General features: G+C 40.3%; 2 protein-coding genes across 4 annotated transcripts in view; both read right to left on the bottom strand.

Annotated features, from left to right (window-relative positions):
- The window catches only part of LOC135708141 (BOS complex subunit NOMO1), a 546,399-nt gene that overhangs the window by 450,457 nt on the left and 78,409 nt on the right, over positions 1-17,533 (bottom strand). The window lies entirely within an intron of this gene.
- On the bottom strand, positions 7,996-9,933 carry LOC135708194 (protein FAM151B). Of its 3 annotated transcripts, none has more exons than XM_065230198.1 (3): positions 9,766-9,853; positions 8,866-8,985; positions 7,996-8,797 (listed from the first exon to the last, which is right to left on the bottom strand). In XM_065230198.1, the coding sequence occupies exons 1-3, from the start codon at positions 9,803-9,805 to the stop codon at positions 8,028-8,030; spliced, it is 930 nt and encodes a 309-aa protein (XP_065086270.1). In that variant the 5' UTR covers positions 9,806-9,853; the 3' UTR covers positions 7,996-8,027. The 3 variants fall into 3 exon arrangements, with proteins under 3 accessions (XP_065086270.1, XP_065086272.1, XP_065086271.1); XM_065230200.1 differs by having other exon boundaries at positions 7,997-8,797; positions 9,853-9,933; XM_065230199.1 differs by lacking the exon at positions 9,766-9,853 and adding an exon at positions 9,503-9,621 and having other exon boundaries at positions 7,997-8,797.

The raw sequence follows: 17,533 nt of genomic DNA, 5'->3' as shown, positions 1-17,533 counted from the left end.
AAATCTGCTGCTAATCTTGAAGTTTTCAAAGCGTTTATAGATCTATGCCTATTGGTTAATTTCCTGTTTAGGGTTGCTGTCAGACAAACTCCTAAATACTTAATACATTCACTAGTTTTAAAAGCAGTTCCATTAAGCATTAATTCGTTTGGCTGTACTGCTTTGTCATGTGGGTATCGGACTAAGATTTGACTTTTCTCCTTATTGATTTTAAGACCTACTTTATATAGCTCCTCTTTTAGTACTTTAAGAATATTCTCTAACTCATTTATACTTCTTGCTTATATAGATGATATTAATATGTCATCGGCAAATGCTAAAATTATCGGCAGTTTTAAGCAATCTACATCTATCAATTCTAATTCAGGAATATCTCTTGCAACGTTTTTAAGAACATCTTGTATTAAATAATTAAAAAGTTGAGGTGACAGGGGACATCCTTGTTTGATTCCCTTACCTCTTTTGAACTCTTTAGAAAATTGGTTTTGCCATAAAACTCTAGTGAGTTCATTCTTAACACATAATAACACCCTGTCAACTAATCTAGATGGAACATTTAAATTAAGTAAAACTACTCTTAAACTCTTCACATTTACTGTATCAAATGCCTTACTGATATCCAAAGCTAAAACAATTAGATTGTTTCCTGCATTCCAATATTCTTCCATGACTCGCCTAGCAATGAATATATGATCATCTGTTGATCTACTTTTTGTAAATGCTGCTTGATGGAACCCTGGATCTCCTGTGAATTTTCGAAACTGGTTACCTATCCATTTAGCATATACTTTATAAGCCACATTACAAAGAGATATTCTACGAAAATGATCGGCTTCTGAAGCTCCTGCCTTTTTTAGAATGGGAATTTGCGTAGATTTGTTCCAGTCTTTGGGCATTATGTTTTCTACATATACCAACTTCATAATTTCAACTAGCTCTTCTATCGTGCTCTGATCTGCATTTTTAAGATATTCTAAATAAACTCGGTCTGGCCCTGACCATCATAAATTATTGTTGTTTAAGAGTTAATTTTCATTTAACTTTCGCTCGACTTGCTGCCAGCCACATTAGCCCAAAACTCTTTGATAATGTACCCAGCAACCAAACATATGTGGTCAAATGCGCAACAGTACTGAAGTAGTACATACAAATTCTGGCAATGACCGAATACCACATGACCTTGTCAATTTACCAGAAACACTTCAAATTAAGGTAAGGATTTCTCCAGGACGCTAGAAATAAGCAAAAAAATCTCGCCTTTATATAATTGATCGCAAATATCTCGCGATTAGAAAATTTTAGAAAGATATTTCTCCAATAAATTTTTGCTTTTCCATTATCTATTGAATAAATAAAAAATCCGTGCGATTTGTGCACGGAAATGCGTAATTTGTCATCAAAAAACGAGGCGTTTCCGTAATGGGGAAAAGTGGTTTTCCTTAAAGAGCCTACATTTATAAAAAAGGTGACATGTCAAAATTGGAACAATCGTTTGTCGGGCAAAGTCATAGGAAAAGTCATTCCAATCGAACAGATATAGTTATGCTGAAAAGTATTGGGCTGAATTATATATGAGCAATTTTGTAAGAAATCTAGAACTTGAAATAGCAACTGATCACATCTATAGAAGCTTGAGAAAGCAGGTTATTTACAAAACTCTGATATTAGAAAAAATTAGCTTAAGAATATATAACTTTCTCAACAAACCTCCCAAGATATGAAAAAATTAAGCAAATTTCAATTATGAAGTTTTTTTTTCAGTTGCAGAATCAATGAATTTTATTAGGAATTATGAGGTAAATTCCTAGCAATTTTTTTTTTTTTTTTTTTTGTTAGTTATTTTATGTACAGGCTCAATCGAATAAACTTTACAGAGCCAAGTTATCATTTTTTTTATACATTATAAATGTCTTAAATCTAAAATTAAAGGATTTGAACCGATTACTCGCGGTCTTCTCGAGGTTAGTGGATGACAATTGTTTGGATCGGGAGAGGGAAAAGGAGATTTGGAATATGATTTATGATTCAAAAATTTCACTATTTCTAAAACAAATACTTAATCCTATCGACGTTATATCAACTCTGTAATTATACAATTATTACAGAAACAAATCTACAAAAAAAAAATGCACACACACATACAAAACACAAACTAAACACAAGGTTAATCAAACTTACAATCTATGGTTAATATTCTTCAAGAAAACATATATGAGTTGCATAAACTCCAGATCGCGTCTAGCCAAAATATCCCGAACTGGAACATTAGGTTGTCTACCTCGAGCCCGAAGGGAATCGTACAACTCGGATCTGACTCCACGATACTCCGCACAAGACCAAAGGATGTGATCAGCGTCCTGGTAACCTTTTCCACATTCACAGAGATTACTGTCCCCCAGTCCGACACGGAACAAGTGAGCGCTTAGTGAATAGTGATTGGACATGAGGCGAGATATCACACGAATGAAGTCTCGACCCACCTCCAAACCTTTGAACCAAGGACACTTCGACACCTTGGGGATAATTGAATATAACCATCGTCCCAAACTCCCTTCACTCCATTTATTTTGCCAGCTGGCGAGTGACTGTTGACGATAAATGAAGAAAAATTCGTCGTAGGCGATTTGTCGATCGTAAATATCGCCTTGCATAGCGCCCACCTTTGCAAGCGAGTCCGCCTTCTCATTGCCCGGAATCGAGCAATGATATGGGACCCATACAAAGGTGATGACAAAAGATCTTAAAGATAAAGCACTTAGAAGCTCTCGTATTTTCATGAGAAAATACGAGGAGTGCTTTACCGGCCTCATGGAGCGAATAGCCTCGACAGAACTGAGACTATCCGTAAAAATAAAATAATGATCTGGTGCAAGTGAGGCGATCGTTTCTAGCGTATAATGTATTGCCGCCAGTTCAGCAACATATACGAAACAAGGAACATGAAGCATTCGAGAGGCACTATGAAATTCGTTATAAATACCAAAACCTGCGGACGCCTCTATTAGTGATCCATCTGTGAAGAACGATCTTGCGGAATCAACTTGGCCAAACTTTGCAGTGTATAATGACGGAACAATCATGGAACGATGATGTTCTGGGATTCCGCGAATCTCTTGCGTCATAGATAAATCAAAACTGACTGAATTGCCGAAGTCGCAGAAGCATACACGATGAGGATTATGCTGTGAAGGGCTGACGACATCCTGTGTACAATGTCATAAAACGAGTTTGAGGGTTGAGCTCAAGAAGCTTCTCAAAGTTTTCGATTACCAGTGGGTTCATAACTTCACAACGGGTGAGGAGCCTGCGGGATAATTCCGAATACTGATCAGAGAGAGGCAACATGCCCGCTAACACTTCGAGACTCATCGTATGAGTCGAGTGCATGCATCCTAACGCGATACGTAGACAACGATACTGGATCCGTTCCAGTTTGATGATGTGCGTTTTAGCCGCCGACTGGAAGCAAAAACTACCGTATTCTAAAACCGATGAAATCGTTGTCCGGTACAACGTTAGAAGATCTTGCGGATGGGCTCCCCACCACTTTCCTGTAATTGTTCGGAGAAAATTGATCCTTTGTTGGCCTATCCGCTTCAGATACTCAATGTGGGATCTCCAGGTGCATTTTGAATCGAACCAGACCCCAAGATATTTGAAAGACATGGAATGAGTGATCGGCTTACCCAAAAGTTGAAGCTTCGGTTGTGCTGGGCTATGCTTCCTAGAAAAAACGACCAACTCAGTTTTCTCCGTGGAGAATTCGATACCTAGCTGGTAAGGGTCCTTGCAGGTCGGCCTCTCTGGGCCCTGTCATAGACACTATTCCGTCATCTGCAAGTTGTCTCAACGTGCAGTTGTCACTTAGGCAATTGTCAATTTCACTGACGTAGAAATTATACAGAAGGTGGCTTAAACATGAGTCCTGGGGGGACCACCCAGACAAGGAACGAGCCACCGAGCTTTACCGCTCCAAGCGAAACGAGTGCCGGCAAATCATCAGGGATGCCAAGAAAAGTAGCTGGGAGGAATTTTTGGAGGGGATCAACTCCAACCAAACGGCGTCCGAGTTGTGGAGCCGGGTCAATGCCCTCAACGGAAAAAGAAAGGCCAGGGGGATGGCCCTCCGCCTCCAAAGCGGCCTCACACGAGACCCGCTCACCATCGCCAACGAATTGGCTGACTATTTCGCCTCACTCTCTGCCATTGACCGCTATGACAGGAACTTCATACAAAAAAAACCACGCATCCACACAGAGCCTTGGCAACATTGTCATTCCGGAGGACTCTGTACCTACGCCCATCAACGCGCCCTTTCGATTCGATGAACTAACCCTTGCACTATCCCGCAGCAAAGGGAAATCCGCCGGTCCGGATGATATAGGATACCCCATGCTGCAACATCTCCCGTCCAGCACCAAAGTCGAACTGCTAGACCTAATAAATAAAATCTGGATAGAGAACACCCTGCCAAATGAATGGTCCCACAGTCTGGTAGTCCCCATCCCAAAGCAGGGGCAAGTGGCCTCTACTCCGGAAAACTTCCGTCCGATCTCTCTGACTTGCTGCATTAGTAAAGTCATGGAACGGATGGTCAATCGCCGTCTAATTCGCTTTCTCGAGGACAACGACCATCTCGATCACCGACAGACAGCATGCGTTCAGATCCGGTCACGGCACCGGAACGTACTTTACTGGCCTGGGCGATGTACTCCAAGAGGCGATGGATGAAGAACTCCATGTCGACATAGCGGCCCTGGATTTAGCTAAGGCGTATAACCGCGCCTGGACCCCCCAAGTCATCAAACAGTTGGCTGACTGGGGTCTATAGGTGGCCACATTCTACACTTTTTTAAAAATTTCCTTTACGGTAGAAGCTTTCAGGTGATGATCGGGAACCACCGCTCCTCAACTCGGGCGGAAGAAACTGGAGTCCCACAGGGATCCGTCATAGCGGTCACCATCTTCTTGGTCGCCATGAATGGAGTCTTTGGGATCCTACCAAAAGGAATATACATATTTGTATATGCAGACGACATCGTCCTGCTGGCTTTAGGACGCACCCTCAAGGCTCTGCGAAGGAAATTACAAGCTGCTGTATCAGCCACCAAAAGATGGGCCAATAGGGTCGGCTTTGAATTATCCGCAGAAAAGAGCGTGGTTTCCCACCTATGCCAATTCCGTCATCGCCCGCTACCAACAGCCATCGTTGCGAACAATATTCCAATACCCAACAAGAAGACCATCCAGGTTCTCGGTGTACGCTTGGACCGGGAGCTGAGGTTCGACGCACATTTCAACGAAATCAAAGCCAACTGCCGCACGCGGCTAAACCTCCTCCGGACACTTTCCAAACCACACCAGAGCAGTAACAGAGAGATTCTACTAAAAGTGGCTTTGGCCACTGTAAACAGTAGATTATTCTACGGGATCGAACTGTTCTGCCTTTCCAACGACTCTCTTACCACACGACTAGCCCCAACGTATAACCAGGCAATCAGAATCGTCGCAGGACTTCTGCCTTCAACACCGGCTGAATCGGCATGCGTCGAACTCGGTGTACTACCGTTTCAATATCAAGTCGCCGAAACGCTGAGCTGCAGAACGATCAGCTACCTGGAAAAGACCGCCGGGAATAACGAGGTCTTTCTCCTCAGGGAGGGGAACAGAGCTCTCGGAAACTTGGTCCATCAGGAGCTCCCACCCGTGTCCAGGGTACACTGGAACGGAGCCAGAGAATGGACAGAACTAACCATACGCGTTGACCTTTCAATTGCCAAGCGCTTCAAGGCAGGTAACAACTCCCGTGCCATGCAGGCCCACGTAGCGGAGCTGCTGAGAACTAAATACGCAAATTTTCAACACCGTTACACGGACGGCTCTAAGGCCGTGGGGAAGGTTGGATTCGGAGTAGCGGATGTATCCAATAGCTACTTCTTTCGACTACCCGATCAGTGCTCCGTCTTCTCGGCGGAGGCTGCGGCCATCCACTTCGCCACCACGACACCCGCCAATAAACCCATATGTGTCCTAACAGACTCCGCCAGCGTTTTATACGCCTTGAATTCAGCAACATCCAGACACCCCTGGATACAAGGGATCCAAAAGGCCGCGCCGCCGAACACCTCATTTGTTTGGGTACCCGGCCATTGCGGTGTCCGGGACAACTGTGAAGCAGATCATCTCGCTGCCACAGGTCGCTCCGGCCGGATGGCCACCACAGTTGTACCCAGTCAGGACGTAAAAAAATGGGTGAAAGCATCCCTCCGAGACGCCTGGGCCCGGGAGTGGTTCGCAAAAAGGGGACCGTTCCTGAGAAAAATAAAGGGCGACACCTCCAAATGGAATGACATTACGAGCCGATGGGAACAACAGGTCTTATCCCGGCTTCGATCCGGACACACCCGAGTGACCCACAACATGGGTAGTGCTGCCTCTTTTCGGAAGTTTTGCGACTCCTGCAACACGATTATGACAGTCGAACACCTGATTGTTAACTGTCCCTGCTTCCATAACATCCGGCTCCTCTATGGAATACCGAACAGCATACGTAACGCCCTCTCTAACGACCCGTTCACGGAAGCAGCCCTAATAGTTTTCCTAAAAGATGCTGGACTGTTCGATAAAATATAATCAATATATACAAAATGACTACACTTCGAACATGGACACCACTGGAGTAAGCCTGGATATCACATGACGATTACCTGACTGCCTTCGACAACGACCACCGCCATTCACACCATGATCCGCCAACCACGCTAAGAACCAAGACAGGAACTATAATGAACTCTGTTTAAAAACACTCTGTACTAAGGGGACTCCCTTCTGGAGCTCCACCAACCTCTAGGAGAACCCCTTCTGGGTTCTCCAAAATCTCAACTATGTAATTAGGGAAGCCCCCTTCTGGGGCTCCCGGAGATGAACCAGCCTGCGGCTGAAAATCTACTAAATAGAGATAATAATAATAATAATAATGAGTCCTGGGGGAGACCCATGTATCTAAATCGTGAAGCTGTAGAGTTTCCATGAGAAAAGCTCATATGTTTCTCTGACAGCAAATTGTACAAAAAGTTATTAATTAATGGGGAAAGGCCACAAGCGTGGAGTTTGTCTGAAAGGACTTCAACCGATACTGAATCAAAAGCCCCCTTAATATCCAAGAAGACAGAAGCCATTTGCTCTTTTTTTAGCAAAAGCCAACTGAATTTCAGTGGAAAGCAACGCGAGACAGTCGTTCGTTCCCTTGCCCCTACGGAAACCAAATTGAGTATCTGAGAGTTCGTCTCAACCCATTTGTCCAGGCGATAAAGGATCATTTTCTCCAACAATTTTCGAATACACGATAACATCGCAATGGGACGATACGAGTTGTGATCTGACGCGGGTTTTCCAGGCTTTTTAATAGCTATAACTCTCACCCGCCTCCAATCATCCGGAACAATATTAAGCTCCAGGAACTGATCAAACAAGTTCAACATGCGCCTCTTAGCGACGTCTGGGAGGTTCTTCAACAAGTTGAACTTGATTCTATCAGCCCCCGGAGCCCAATTGCCACACGAAAGGAGCGCGAGTGAGAATTCCTAGCAAATATTAAAGCAAATAATAGCAAAAGAAACTTAAGCATGATCTTGCGAGAATTATTAAGAATTGTAATGCGTGAATTTCAAGTGTTTTCGGGGGCGTATTTTTAAAACTTTAGAGGGAAAAATTAAATTAAAATACAAGGGAGAATCCCAAGACTATACTTGGGAAATTTTGACAAAAACTCTGAGATAACGCTTCGATATCTTTAATTTCAATTAGCGAATGCTGTTATCTAATTAAACAGCAAGTGTAGTAGCTTGCAAATACTGTTCTTAAGCTGCTAGCTACTGCTTTATAATAAGTCAACTTTTAATAGGCATGTGCAATTACAGTTTTCACAGGAGTCTAAAAGTGGAGTCATTCATTCTTAGTAGTTTCCATTCCATGCAATTAAAACAGTTTTATTTCAGCTGATTATGGTTACATTACCAATGTTTCATTTATGAATCGTTACAACGAATGTCGGTTTTTGTAGTTCCAAAGGGATTATCATTCAATCGCAACTGTTCATTCAGCTCATCTGGAACGTCAACGTAAACTTTATCCAATCCTATGGTGAATATGAATTTCCTCAGATTTTCCACGTTCACAGCATCATTTGCACTCGACCAAATGGTAAATGTCACAGGGTTCGTTTCCTTCACCGAGCAGTACAAGTAAACCAACGATTCCAAACTGTGTGCAGTTATTCCGGCACGAACTGGAAATGTTATGACATTTCCTGCCTCATCGATTCGGTTGTCCTTTATAACATTTATCATCTGCGAAACATGAGCTCTTGTGTATTGGCCATCTGTAGAAGATTCACTCCATTTAGTAGTCCACCCAATAGACAAAACTGCAGGACCAAGTTGTTTTACAGCATCAAAAAAGCGCTTCGGATCCACCGGAATAGTTTCCGTGTTATTTACCGGCCCTGGTAGAATATCAGCGTTGATCCATGTTGGGAATTTTTGCATATCATAAGATTTTCCAATGATTCCGATTGATTTTTCCAGTGCACCGATTGATTTGAAATCTAGTTTCACTCCTTTTACTTTGGACGGTTGAACGGCGGTGTTATAAGCTTGTATATGTGTCAAAAACGCTTCCAACGATAAATCTGATGTTGTTGCCGGAGGATGCGCCATGATGGGAATTTCGCTCTCTTTGTTAGCATCATTTTCCAAAAAGCCAAGCAGTATGTCTGCCTCTATGAAATCAATATCGCCTTTTTAAGTGAAAGAATATCGAATCATTAGTATTTTTTTTATTCGACATCAACTTAAAGCTTCGAACCTTGTAGGACATCTGATAGGAATTTTTGACTATCGACAGCATGGGCCCAAGTAATTTCAGTCAGATTACTGGCGTTATGTAAATCAGCAGCATCAATCATATTCATTGTCACGAATAGACCTGTAAATGTAAATAGAAGTTTCAAGGTAATGAATACTTATCACCGTCTTTCTTTTCACTGGTTGAAGGTAGCTGATGATGATAATGGATGGATGTCGCTTAAATGGTCATGGCGTGTAATTGAATCAATTTAAGTATTAAGAAAACAATCAGGCGGTCATTCAATCATTCTATGGTTAAAAATTTAATGCTCAATTACACCAATGTGCAATGCGTGTTGGATCTATAGTAGGACTAACCGATTTACATGCATATTATCCAATTATTTGAGAAACCTTTGCAAGAAAGTGAGATACTTAGTATAGAATAGAATTATAGTAGTTTCAAAATTTTCAATCCACTATCAAATATGTGAATTTCAGAAATAATTTATGATTAGCTCAATAGATTACAACAGAAAAAGTCACTTGTAAACGTTGGCTGATTTGAATTATCTGCTGTACATAGTTCCAAACAGGTTTGCACGTGTAAAATCAAATTAAAAAAATAAACTGACACTATATATGAACACACTTACCCTATGCTGCAACATGAACAGGATGCAATATGAGCTTGATAACAAGATTTTTTTTTTAGTAAAACTTGCAATGACAATCAGCTTTGATCTTTGTTAAAAGGTGCAGATGTTGATGTATGCTTGTGATTCAGATGCATTTTCACTGTAAATTAAAATATCAATAAAATTAATTAAAATATTGATATTTCATTCGAAATGGATGAAACACATAGCAATGATGAAAAACCAAGGAAACCCAGTGCCTATTATAAACTAATTCTTACCGAAAATTACAAAAGATGGGTGAAATAATGAACGCGACATTGTTCTGCTAGCAACTAGTCGAATCAAAATAAATTGAAATCACTTACGGTTAGTGGACCCATCTAAAATAATTATCAATTGTGTTATCAATCAATGGTTTGGTTGTAAGCTGCGATAACGAGCGTCACCAAAACAAAATATGTATGTATACAAACGAAGTGACAGCCAGCGTTGCCAGAATGTTTTAAAGATTATAGGTATCAAAGGTTTTAAAAAATCGGTATTTATCGGTATTCACAATTTTAATTAATTTTATATTTTCGCCGTTTTTTAAAGTGAAAATTTTAACAATGGTGACGACTGGGATTTGAGGGGAATTGCTTTGTTTGATGGCGTTCTCAGTATTAAAAAACTCTTTAATTTTTTAATTTAATTTTTAAAATTATCGTTGTTCTCAAGTGGTGATCAAAATTGTAACGAAGTAGATTTTTCAATTTAATATCATTAAACGAACAAAAATATGGAAAATCAGCCACAACAACGACTAAACTATTGACAATAACGACAAACAATATTTTCCCTTGAAAAAGGCCACAACCCATGGCCGAAATGTCGGGCAGATTACATCGTAGTCGTTGCAGTGTTTTCGTTAATCAAGGTCGTTACAGTTAATTAACAAACAGAAAGCCGTTAATGAAAGCAAAATTTTAACTTTTGAACTATGATCGAAAAATTCCGCAAGAAAACTCCGGGGAATGTTTGAATAAGCTTCTAAATGGAGCTGAAAAACAACCAGAGAAAGACGAAAGAAGCTCTTCTGGATGAAGTTCGAGAAAAGCTGGGAAACTTCCAAGACACGAATTGAGAAACTTGTGGCGAAATTTTTTTTAGTTTATTAGTTTATTTACTATCGGAAAAAAATCGCATGTCACATCCACAGGAAGCCAGAAAAGTTTCAGAAACCGGAAGTAAATTTCCAGAAGTAGCCATTGTAGTAGATAGAGTTAGTGTTGAATAAATAATGCGTAGAATCGAGTGAGCGTGAAGCGTGATAGTCCTTATGTAAACGGAATCTCATTGGTTAGAGAATTTTGATAGGTTAGCAGGTATAAATATGAAGTACCTAAGCTCGTTGAAGTCATTCTTGTAACGAGCTTAGGTACTTCATATTTATACCTGCTAACCTATCAAAATTCTCTAACCAATGAGATTCCGTTTACATAAGGACTATCACGCTTTACGCTCACTCGATTCTACGCATTATTTATTCAACACTAACTCTATCTACTACAGCCATTTCCAGGGAAAGCCAGAAGAAGCTCGGAAAAATCTTCTTGGCTTATGGTCAAACTTCCAGAAGAAGACAAAAGAAATTTCTGGGAGAATGAATTGAACTTCCTGGAGAAGACGAAAGAAACTTCCTGGAGACGCTGGCAGAAACTTCTTAAGGTAGATTGGAAGAAACATCTGAAGAAAGTCGGAAACCAAGGCGCTTACGGAAGAGTCGAAAGAAACAAGTACACCGGAGTCGCTTTTTACGCGGGTGATACGTCCCACGTAAAAAAACCGCGTAAATTCCGGAATCCGCGTAAAAAAAACGCGTAAATTCCAAAATCCGCGTAAAAAAACCGCGTAAAAAAACCGTGTAAAAAAACCGCGTAAAAAGCGACTCCAGTGCACATAATTCATAAAACATCCCTGAAGACTCCGCAATTTCCCTCAAGATTTCGGAACATTCCTGAAATTCACTAAGGAATATTTCCTTTTTCCTCGAAATTTCTTAAAAGTTCTAGTAATTTTCCTGAAATTTGGGTCTGTTTTTGGAGTTCTCTGGTCATCCTCTGGTCATGAAATTTATTGTTACATCCGCTTTGAAAGTCTCTGATCCTTCCGATTTTTTTTTAATGTTTAAAAGTTATCGACACTGCCATTAAAAAAGAAAACCCACCCCCTCCTCCCTTTGTCACATTTTTTGTATGGACCTTATATTGTTGTATGGGTTGTCACAGTTTCCAAACCCCCTTCCCCCCCTTAAAAGTGTGACATAATTAATGGACGTTCATGTTACTTCCCTTACGTTTCCAAATTTTGCACGAGCCTCTCAGGACATTGCTGAAGTTTTCGGAAATTTCCTGAGTTTCTTGGAACTTCTTTATAATTTCAACAATTTCATTGAAATTAATTGACCTGCCCTGGTGTTCTCTGAGCTTCACTAAAGTTCCTGAAAACCATTAAATGTTTCTGAAGTTATTTGCACTTGTGAAGTTTCCAAAATATTTATGATGTTTCCTTAAGTTCACTGGAGTTCGTTGGACTTTTCTGAAACTTCCAGGTAACATAAGTTTATGAAACTGTCTTTAATTTATCGAAACTTTCACAAAAATCCGGACTTTTCTGAAGCTTCAGAGCTTCTAAATGTCCCTGCAGCTAGTGTGGATCCGCAATAAAAATCAGATAGCCTCCTTGAATCCGGGAAAGTTAAAAAAACTGGCGGGAGAAGATGAAAGTATCATTCGAGCGAAGGCTGGAGAAGCTTCCAAGGTAAGGTGGAAGAAAATTCCAGGGAAAGTTGGATGCAGTTTCAGGAAGATAAAAAAAATGAATAAAACGTCCGGAATTTAAATAACAATTGAAAAATGTTTCTCGATTCCTTAGGAAATACTGGAAAAAGCCATCGACTATTTCTCGATTGATGGGTAGCCAATCAAAAGGAGGAATTGCAAACATTATTCAAAAGAGTATCAATCATAAGGCATTTTTAGAGATGATTTTTTTTTTTATTTTGAAGGCTCAAAAAACATGAGGTATTCAAAAAGATACAAGTCTCTCACAAAAATTTTCTCCAAAATTCGAGCGCGGGCAGGCAATAATAATTTTGGTTATTTAAAAAAAATCGGTACAAATCGGTATAAAATCTCAAAAATCGGTATTCTGAGGAACCTTATCTGTATATCGGTATCTAGATCGGAAATCGGTATAAATACCGATAAATCGGTATATCTGGCAACACTGGTGACAGCTGACGAAGTGACAGAGATGCCAGATGATTTTTTTTTGGTCTGCGTTAAAATTGCTAATTGTCTGAGAATTTTCAAAAATGTTTGCAAAATCTTTTTTGAGCAAACATGACCTGATATTTACGAATACAATCAGAAGGTGCGAGACCCCGTTAACACCACAGTCAAAATCAAAGTGATACGATCTGAAAGTTCTTGCTCTGATGCCACTTCGCCTTTTTTGGAGTATAATAATCAGCTCCTGGAAAACATACAATAACAAAAATGCTTCCCAAAATGTCATGCCTGTAAAATATATACTATCTTTAGCATCTAGCACGCTTTATTTTTACTTTAAGGCTCTGAACCATTTGGCGAATTTTTCAACTTTTGGTTAAAATTTGACAGATAAAAAGTTATTGATTTACCCAGCTATCCGAGCATGGTTATTTCTGACAGACAAGAAGTTAAATTTTGACAACCGTGGCTCGAAAACCGGTCGATCGGATGTGTGACCGCTTAAACATTTCATTTGACACATGATCTTTATTAACTTTTTGCAAGGCGTCTGCTTATTAGTTGACTTATACATTTTATGAATAATCAGCAATGGAAATTTGCCAAAAGGTATAAGGAGATTTCTATCCGTGTAATTCAGTGTTCTGCTTAGTACCAACCGGTGGAAACTAACGATTTTAAATTGGCTCACTACTTGACTAGCCTTTTGGTCCCAAGCAAATCGATTAACGTACCCCATTCTTGTCGAAATTCTAGTACTACACCATTTTTTTTTATTCGCTATGAAAGTTTGACAGATATAAAATGAGGGGTTCGTGGATTTTCCTATGTTTCGAGGGGTGCATTGATTAGCTTGGGACCGAAGATAGTACCTGAGCTGATAGCAGCTGAGGCTCTATAGCAGCGTGAATCATAGGAAGAGGAAAATGTTTTTACTTTTTCTGATTACTTTATCCATTGCAGGTGCTTTTAATCATCATCCGAATGGAATATTTTGTTTTCTGTATCGATTTTGCAGTGATTCGGCTGGTGCTTTCACATATTTTTGTTTAGAAAAGTGAAGATTTATAAAACTACCCCAGCGGTTATGATGTTCCGGATTTTTTATGTGGTATTATTTGAGCTGTAAATCCGTTCAAATATGCGTTAATTTGAGATATAAAAATTGTAATTTTGATGTAAACAAACGGTTTGGTTGACGTTTCCTCTAATAATCGCCTAGCGCACTCTACATTGGTGGTGCATAGAAATATTCTATACAGCAAAAAAATGTAATATCGATCAATGTAATTCAAGCTGATGTATGAAATGATGATATCATAGCAAAAAGCAGATACAATATTACATCAATGGATGTAATTTTGTTCGCAAAATCGATATACATCGTACAACGTTATATTACACAACCGATGGATTGACCTGGTTGCAGCAGTTTGGATGTGATATTCAACAACTTTTTTTTCTGTGTATACGGCAGAAGAAAAAAGATTTTGAAAATCAGTGCTAACATTTGAAAACGGCGCAAAAGCCATTTGTAAACAAATGGTTTGTGGGCCCTTTACTCGCTACCCGAAGAACGCCCACGCAAACCAATAGCATCGTCAGGAAGGGGAAAATTTCCCCTACCCGATGTTGCTGTTGTGTCGCGTGGGTGTACTTCAAGTAGTGAGTAAAGAGCCTACAAACCATTTGTTTACAAATGGCTTTTGTGCCGTTTTCAAATGTTAGCACTGAAATGATGTATATTAAAGTGGTTAAATTTTAATCATCGTTGAGTATATACAGTCGAAATTCACTGGTTGGGCCACCACCTCGGCCCAACTAACGAATTTGATTCGCTAGTTGGGCCAACTGACAGAAGGCTAAAATTTGTTGAGGGGTGTGCGCATCCTTTGTTGAAAAGATTTCACAAAAAGCGGATTGAAGCAAGTTGCTTGAAGCAGAGTGGAAAAAGCAAATCACTAAGTACACAATTTTTGTTTTTGTTTTCTTCTAGAATTTTAAATGAAACTCAAATGTTTCGAGCAAATACCAAACGTTAACATTCATTACATATGATTTGCAGTCCTAACCGCATATGCTTACCCCCTGGAAGAATTTATGATCGATTGTCAAATCCAATTTGACATGAGATTTTGACATCCAGTTGCTTTTTATTTGGGTCATGGCCCAACCAACGGAGGCCTTACTAAAAAGCAGCACAAGTACGCTAAAAATATTACAAAACGAATATATATTAAATTTTATGCATTTTATGGTTTTTCAAAATTTATACATTGGTTCGATTAAAATTTTCGTCAAAATTATACTAAGTCCGAATAACGGAGTGGAATTCGATCAGTGTTTACTAAAATGATAAGAAAAAGAACATCTGGATTCTCTTCGGAGCTTCGTCCCGGCGGATTTCAACTGCGCCTGTGATTGAGTCTGTGATCTGCTGGGCAGCTAAGACTGCGTGAGCACGAGTTCATCCTAATGAACATCGAAATTGTAAGTATTTTTTTTTATATAATATTCATTAAAAATTAAATAATTAAATAACCTTCCCCATTCCGTCTCGCACGCTGAGCCGATCAAGTCGCATCGGTCTCGTTGTACGACACTATCATTTAGTTTTGAGTTTTTCCCCACGCGAGGGTTTTTTCTCGCCAAAGTTAATTGGCATAGTGTTTAGACGACTAGTGCGCGAGTGAGGAAGCCGTTAATGATATGCCGAGTGCTTTCATTACGGTCCAGCTTTAACCCAGCATCATCGCAACATCATCAACAAAATCATCACCACTATCGGTACATCACCCCATCGATAGCAACAACGAAAGAGCGTCATATTGCCTACCGAGTCGACCGAGGCACACCAGCATCGAGGTTATTGACTCTGCAGCCGTTGGATCAAACAATTATATCTCTCCAGTCTGCTGCCGCCTCAGTGCGTTAGGTATAAATCGTGTCGTTTGTATTGTTCTCGCCAGTATAGCATCTTCCTTGTTTCCCTGGTCCAATATTAGATTGGTGTTTAATTAGGGTGATCCAAAAATCCAATTTTTTTTTTCGCTTGATTTTTTTTTCTTGATTTTTTTTTTATTATTATTTTTGTATTACTTAGGGTGATCCAAAACTCTGTAAATAGTATATAATCATTATTTTTTTTTTATTTTTTTTTTTTTTGATTTTTTTTTTCTTTGCATGTATTACTCGTTAGTAGAGTGAAACTATATATATATATATATTTTTTTTTGATATTATTTGAAATTACTGCAATTATTTGTAAATTTTTTTACAAAAAACACCATTGCGGCGATATTTAACCGCAATGGATGAAAATGATAAAGGCGGGGGATGGTCGCTTTCCATCTCAGACGACGAAACTCTTAATTCCACCTCACACGAAAGTCTCGAGGAAGTTGTGGAAATGGAAACCCTTGACGTTCCAGTTGACTCGCTCTCCAGCAAAAATACTGGAGCATATCCCAAGAAAAGGTATCGCCCACAACCCTCTCCCCCACCATCTCCTCCTCGTCCACCTGCACCCCCCACACCATTGCCCCCAAAAACCTCTGCGCTCCCCCGCCTAAAGGCTTACCCAGAAGCCTCGAAAGGCCCATGGGTTGTTTTTTTCCGGCCCAAACAAAAACCTTTGAACATTCCGAGGATCTCTAAGGATCTAACAACACATTTTTCGGCCGTTACCGATATTTTCAAGGTAACACCAATAAAACTGCGCGTTACCGTTGATGACCGGAAGCAGGCTAACCAAATTGTTGCGTGCGAGCTTTTTTCATTGGAATACCGAGTCTACATACCCAGTAGTGAGGTAGAAATTGAAGGAGTGGTCACCGAAGCGAGTTTGACTAGTGATGATTTCTTGGGTCCCGATTCCTTCGGAATCTTTAAAAACCGTGCTCTGCCGAAGGTGAAGATATTGGACTGCCTTCAAATGCAGTCAGTATCCGTAGTAGGCTCCAAAAAAACTTATTCCTTGTCAAACTCGTTTCGTGTGACGTTTTCGGGTTCAGCGTTACCTCACTACGTCGCTATTGGCAAGGTTCGGCTGCCTGTACGCCTGTTTGTACCTCGGGTAATGAACTGCTCGAAATGTAAACAACTTGGTCATACATCGGACTACTGCTCGAACAAACCACGCTGCGATCAGTGTGGCGAGCAACATCAAGAGGGCCCTTGCGGTGCTCCTCAAAAATGCATGTACTGCAAGGAAAGCCTACATACCCTGACTGACTGCCCGAGGTATAAACAGCAGGGAGAAAAACTTAAGCGGTCTCTGCAAGCTCGCTCCAAGAGAACACTAGCAGAACTCTTGAAGAATACCGCTTCATCTTCTCAGACCACACCAAAAAACAGTAACACGTTCTCCATTTTGCCAGTTGATGATCTAGACTCTGACTCAGAGGGCGGTGAGGGTAGTCCGTTTGTCTTTAAAGGCAATACGAGAAAACGAGCAAAACAACACACCACCGAAAAGCCTCGTAAGGCCACTCGTACGGACCACCCTTCCACCTTGGAAAATTCAAGAGGTAACGGAAATACACCGAAACCCATTCCACCGGGTTTTAAACCTTGTAATTATGACAAGAACTTTCCGTCACTTCCAGGATCATCTAAAACCCCAGATGTCCCAGTTTTTCGGCCAGAAAAGCAGCTGAATAATCAGCAAGAACATGCCCCCATGTTCACGTTTTCTGGTATTGTGGATAGCTTCTTCAGTATATTCAATGTCTCTGACTCAACGAGGAGCATTATTAATTTAGTGCTGCCAATG

The sequence above is a fragment of the Ochlerotatus camptorhynchus genome, unplaced genomic scaffold, assembly GCF_037179485.1.
Source record: "Ochlerotatus camptorhynchus isolate MF236.1 unplaced genomic scaffold, CSIRO-AGI_Acam_v1.1 ptg000328l, whole genome shotgun sequence".
Lineage (NCBI taxonomy): Eukaryota > Metazoa > Arthropoda > Insecta > Diptera > Culicidae > Ochlerotatus > Ochlerotatus camptorhynchus.
The sequence above is the reverse complement of the archived record's forward strand: the minus strand, read 5'-3'. Positions and strand labels throughout refer to the sequence as shown.

Excerpts from the sequence above, each read along its gene's own strand:
- LOC135708194 (XM_065230198.1), bottom strand. The coding sequence starts at position 9,805 with ATGTCGCGTTCATTATTTCACCCATCTTTTGTAATTTTCG. Across the intron at positions 8,986-9,765 it reads CCCATCTTTTGTAATTTTCG|GTCTATTCGTGACAATGAAT; the intron begins GTAAGAATTAGT and ends TTACATTTACAG. Across the intron at positions 8,798-8,865 it reads CCTATCAGATGTCCTACAAG|GCGATATTGATTTCATAGAG; the intron begins GTTCGAAGCTTT and ends TCACTTAAAAAG.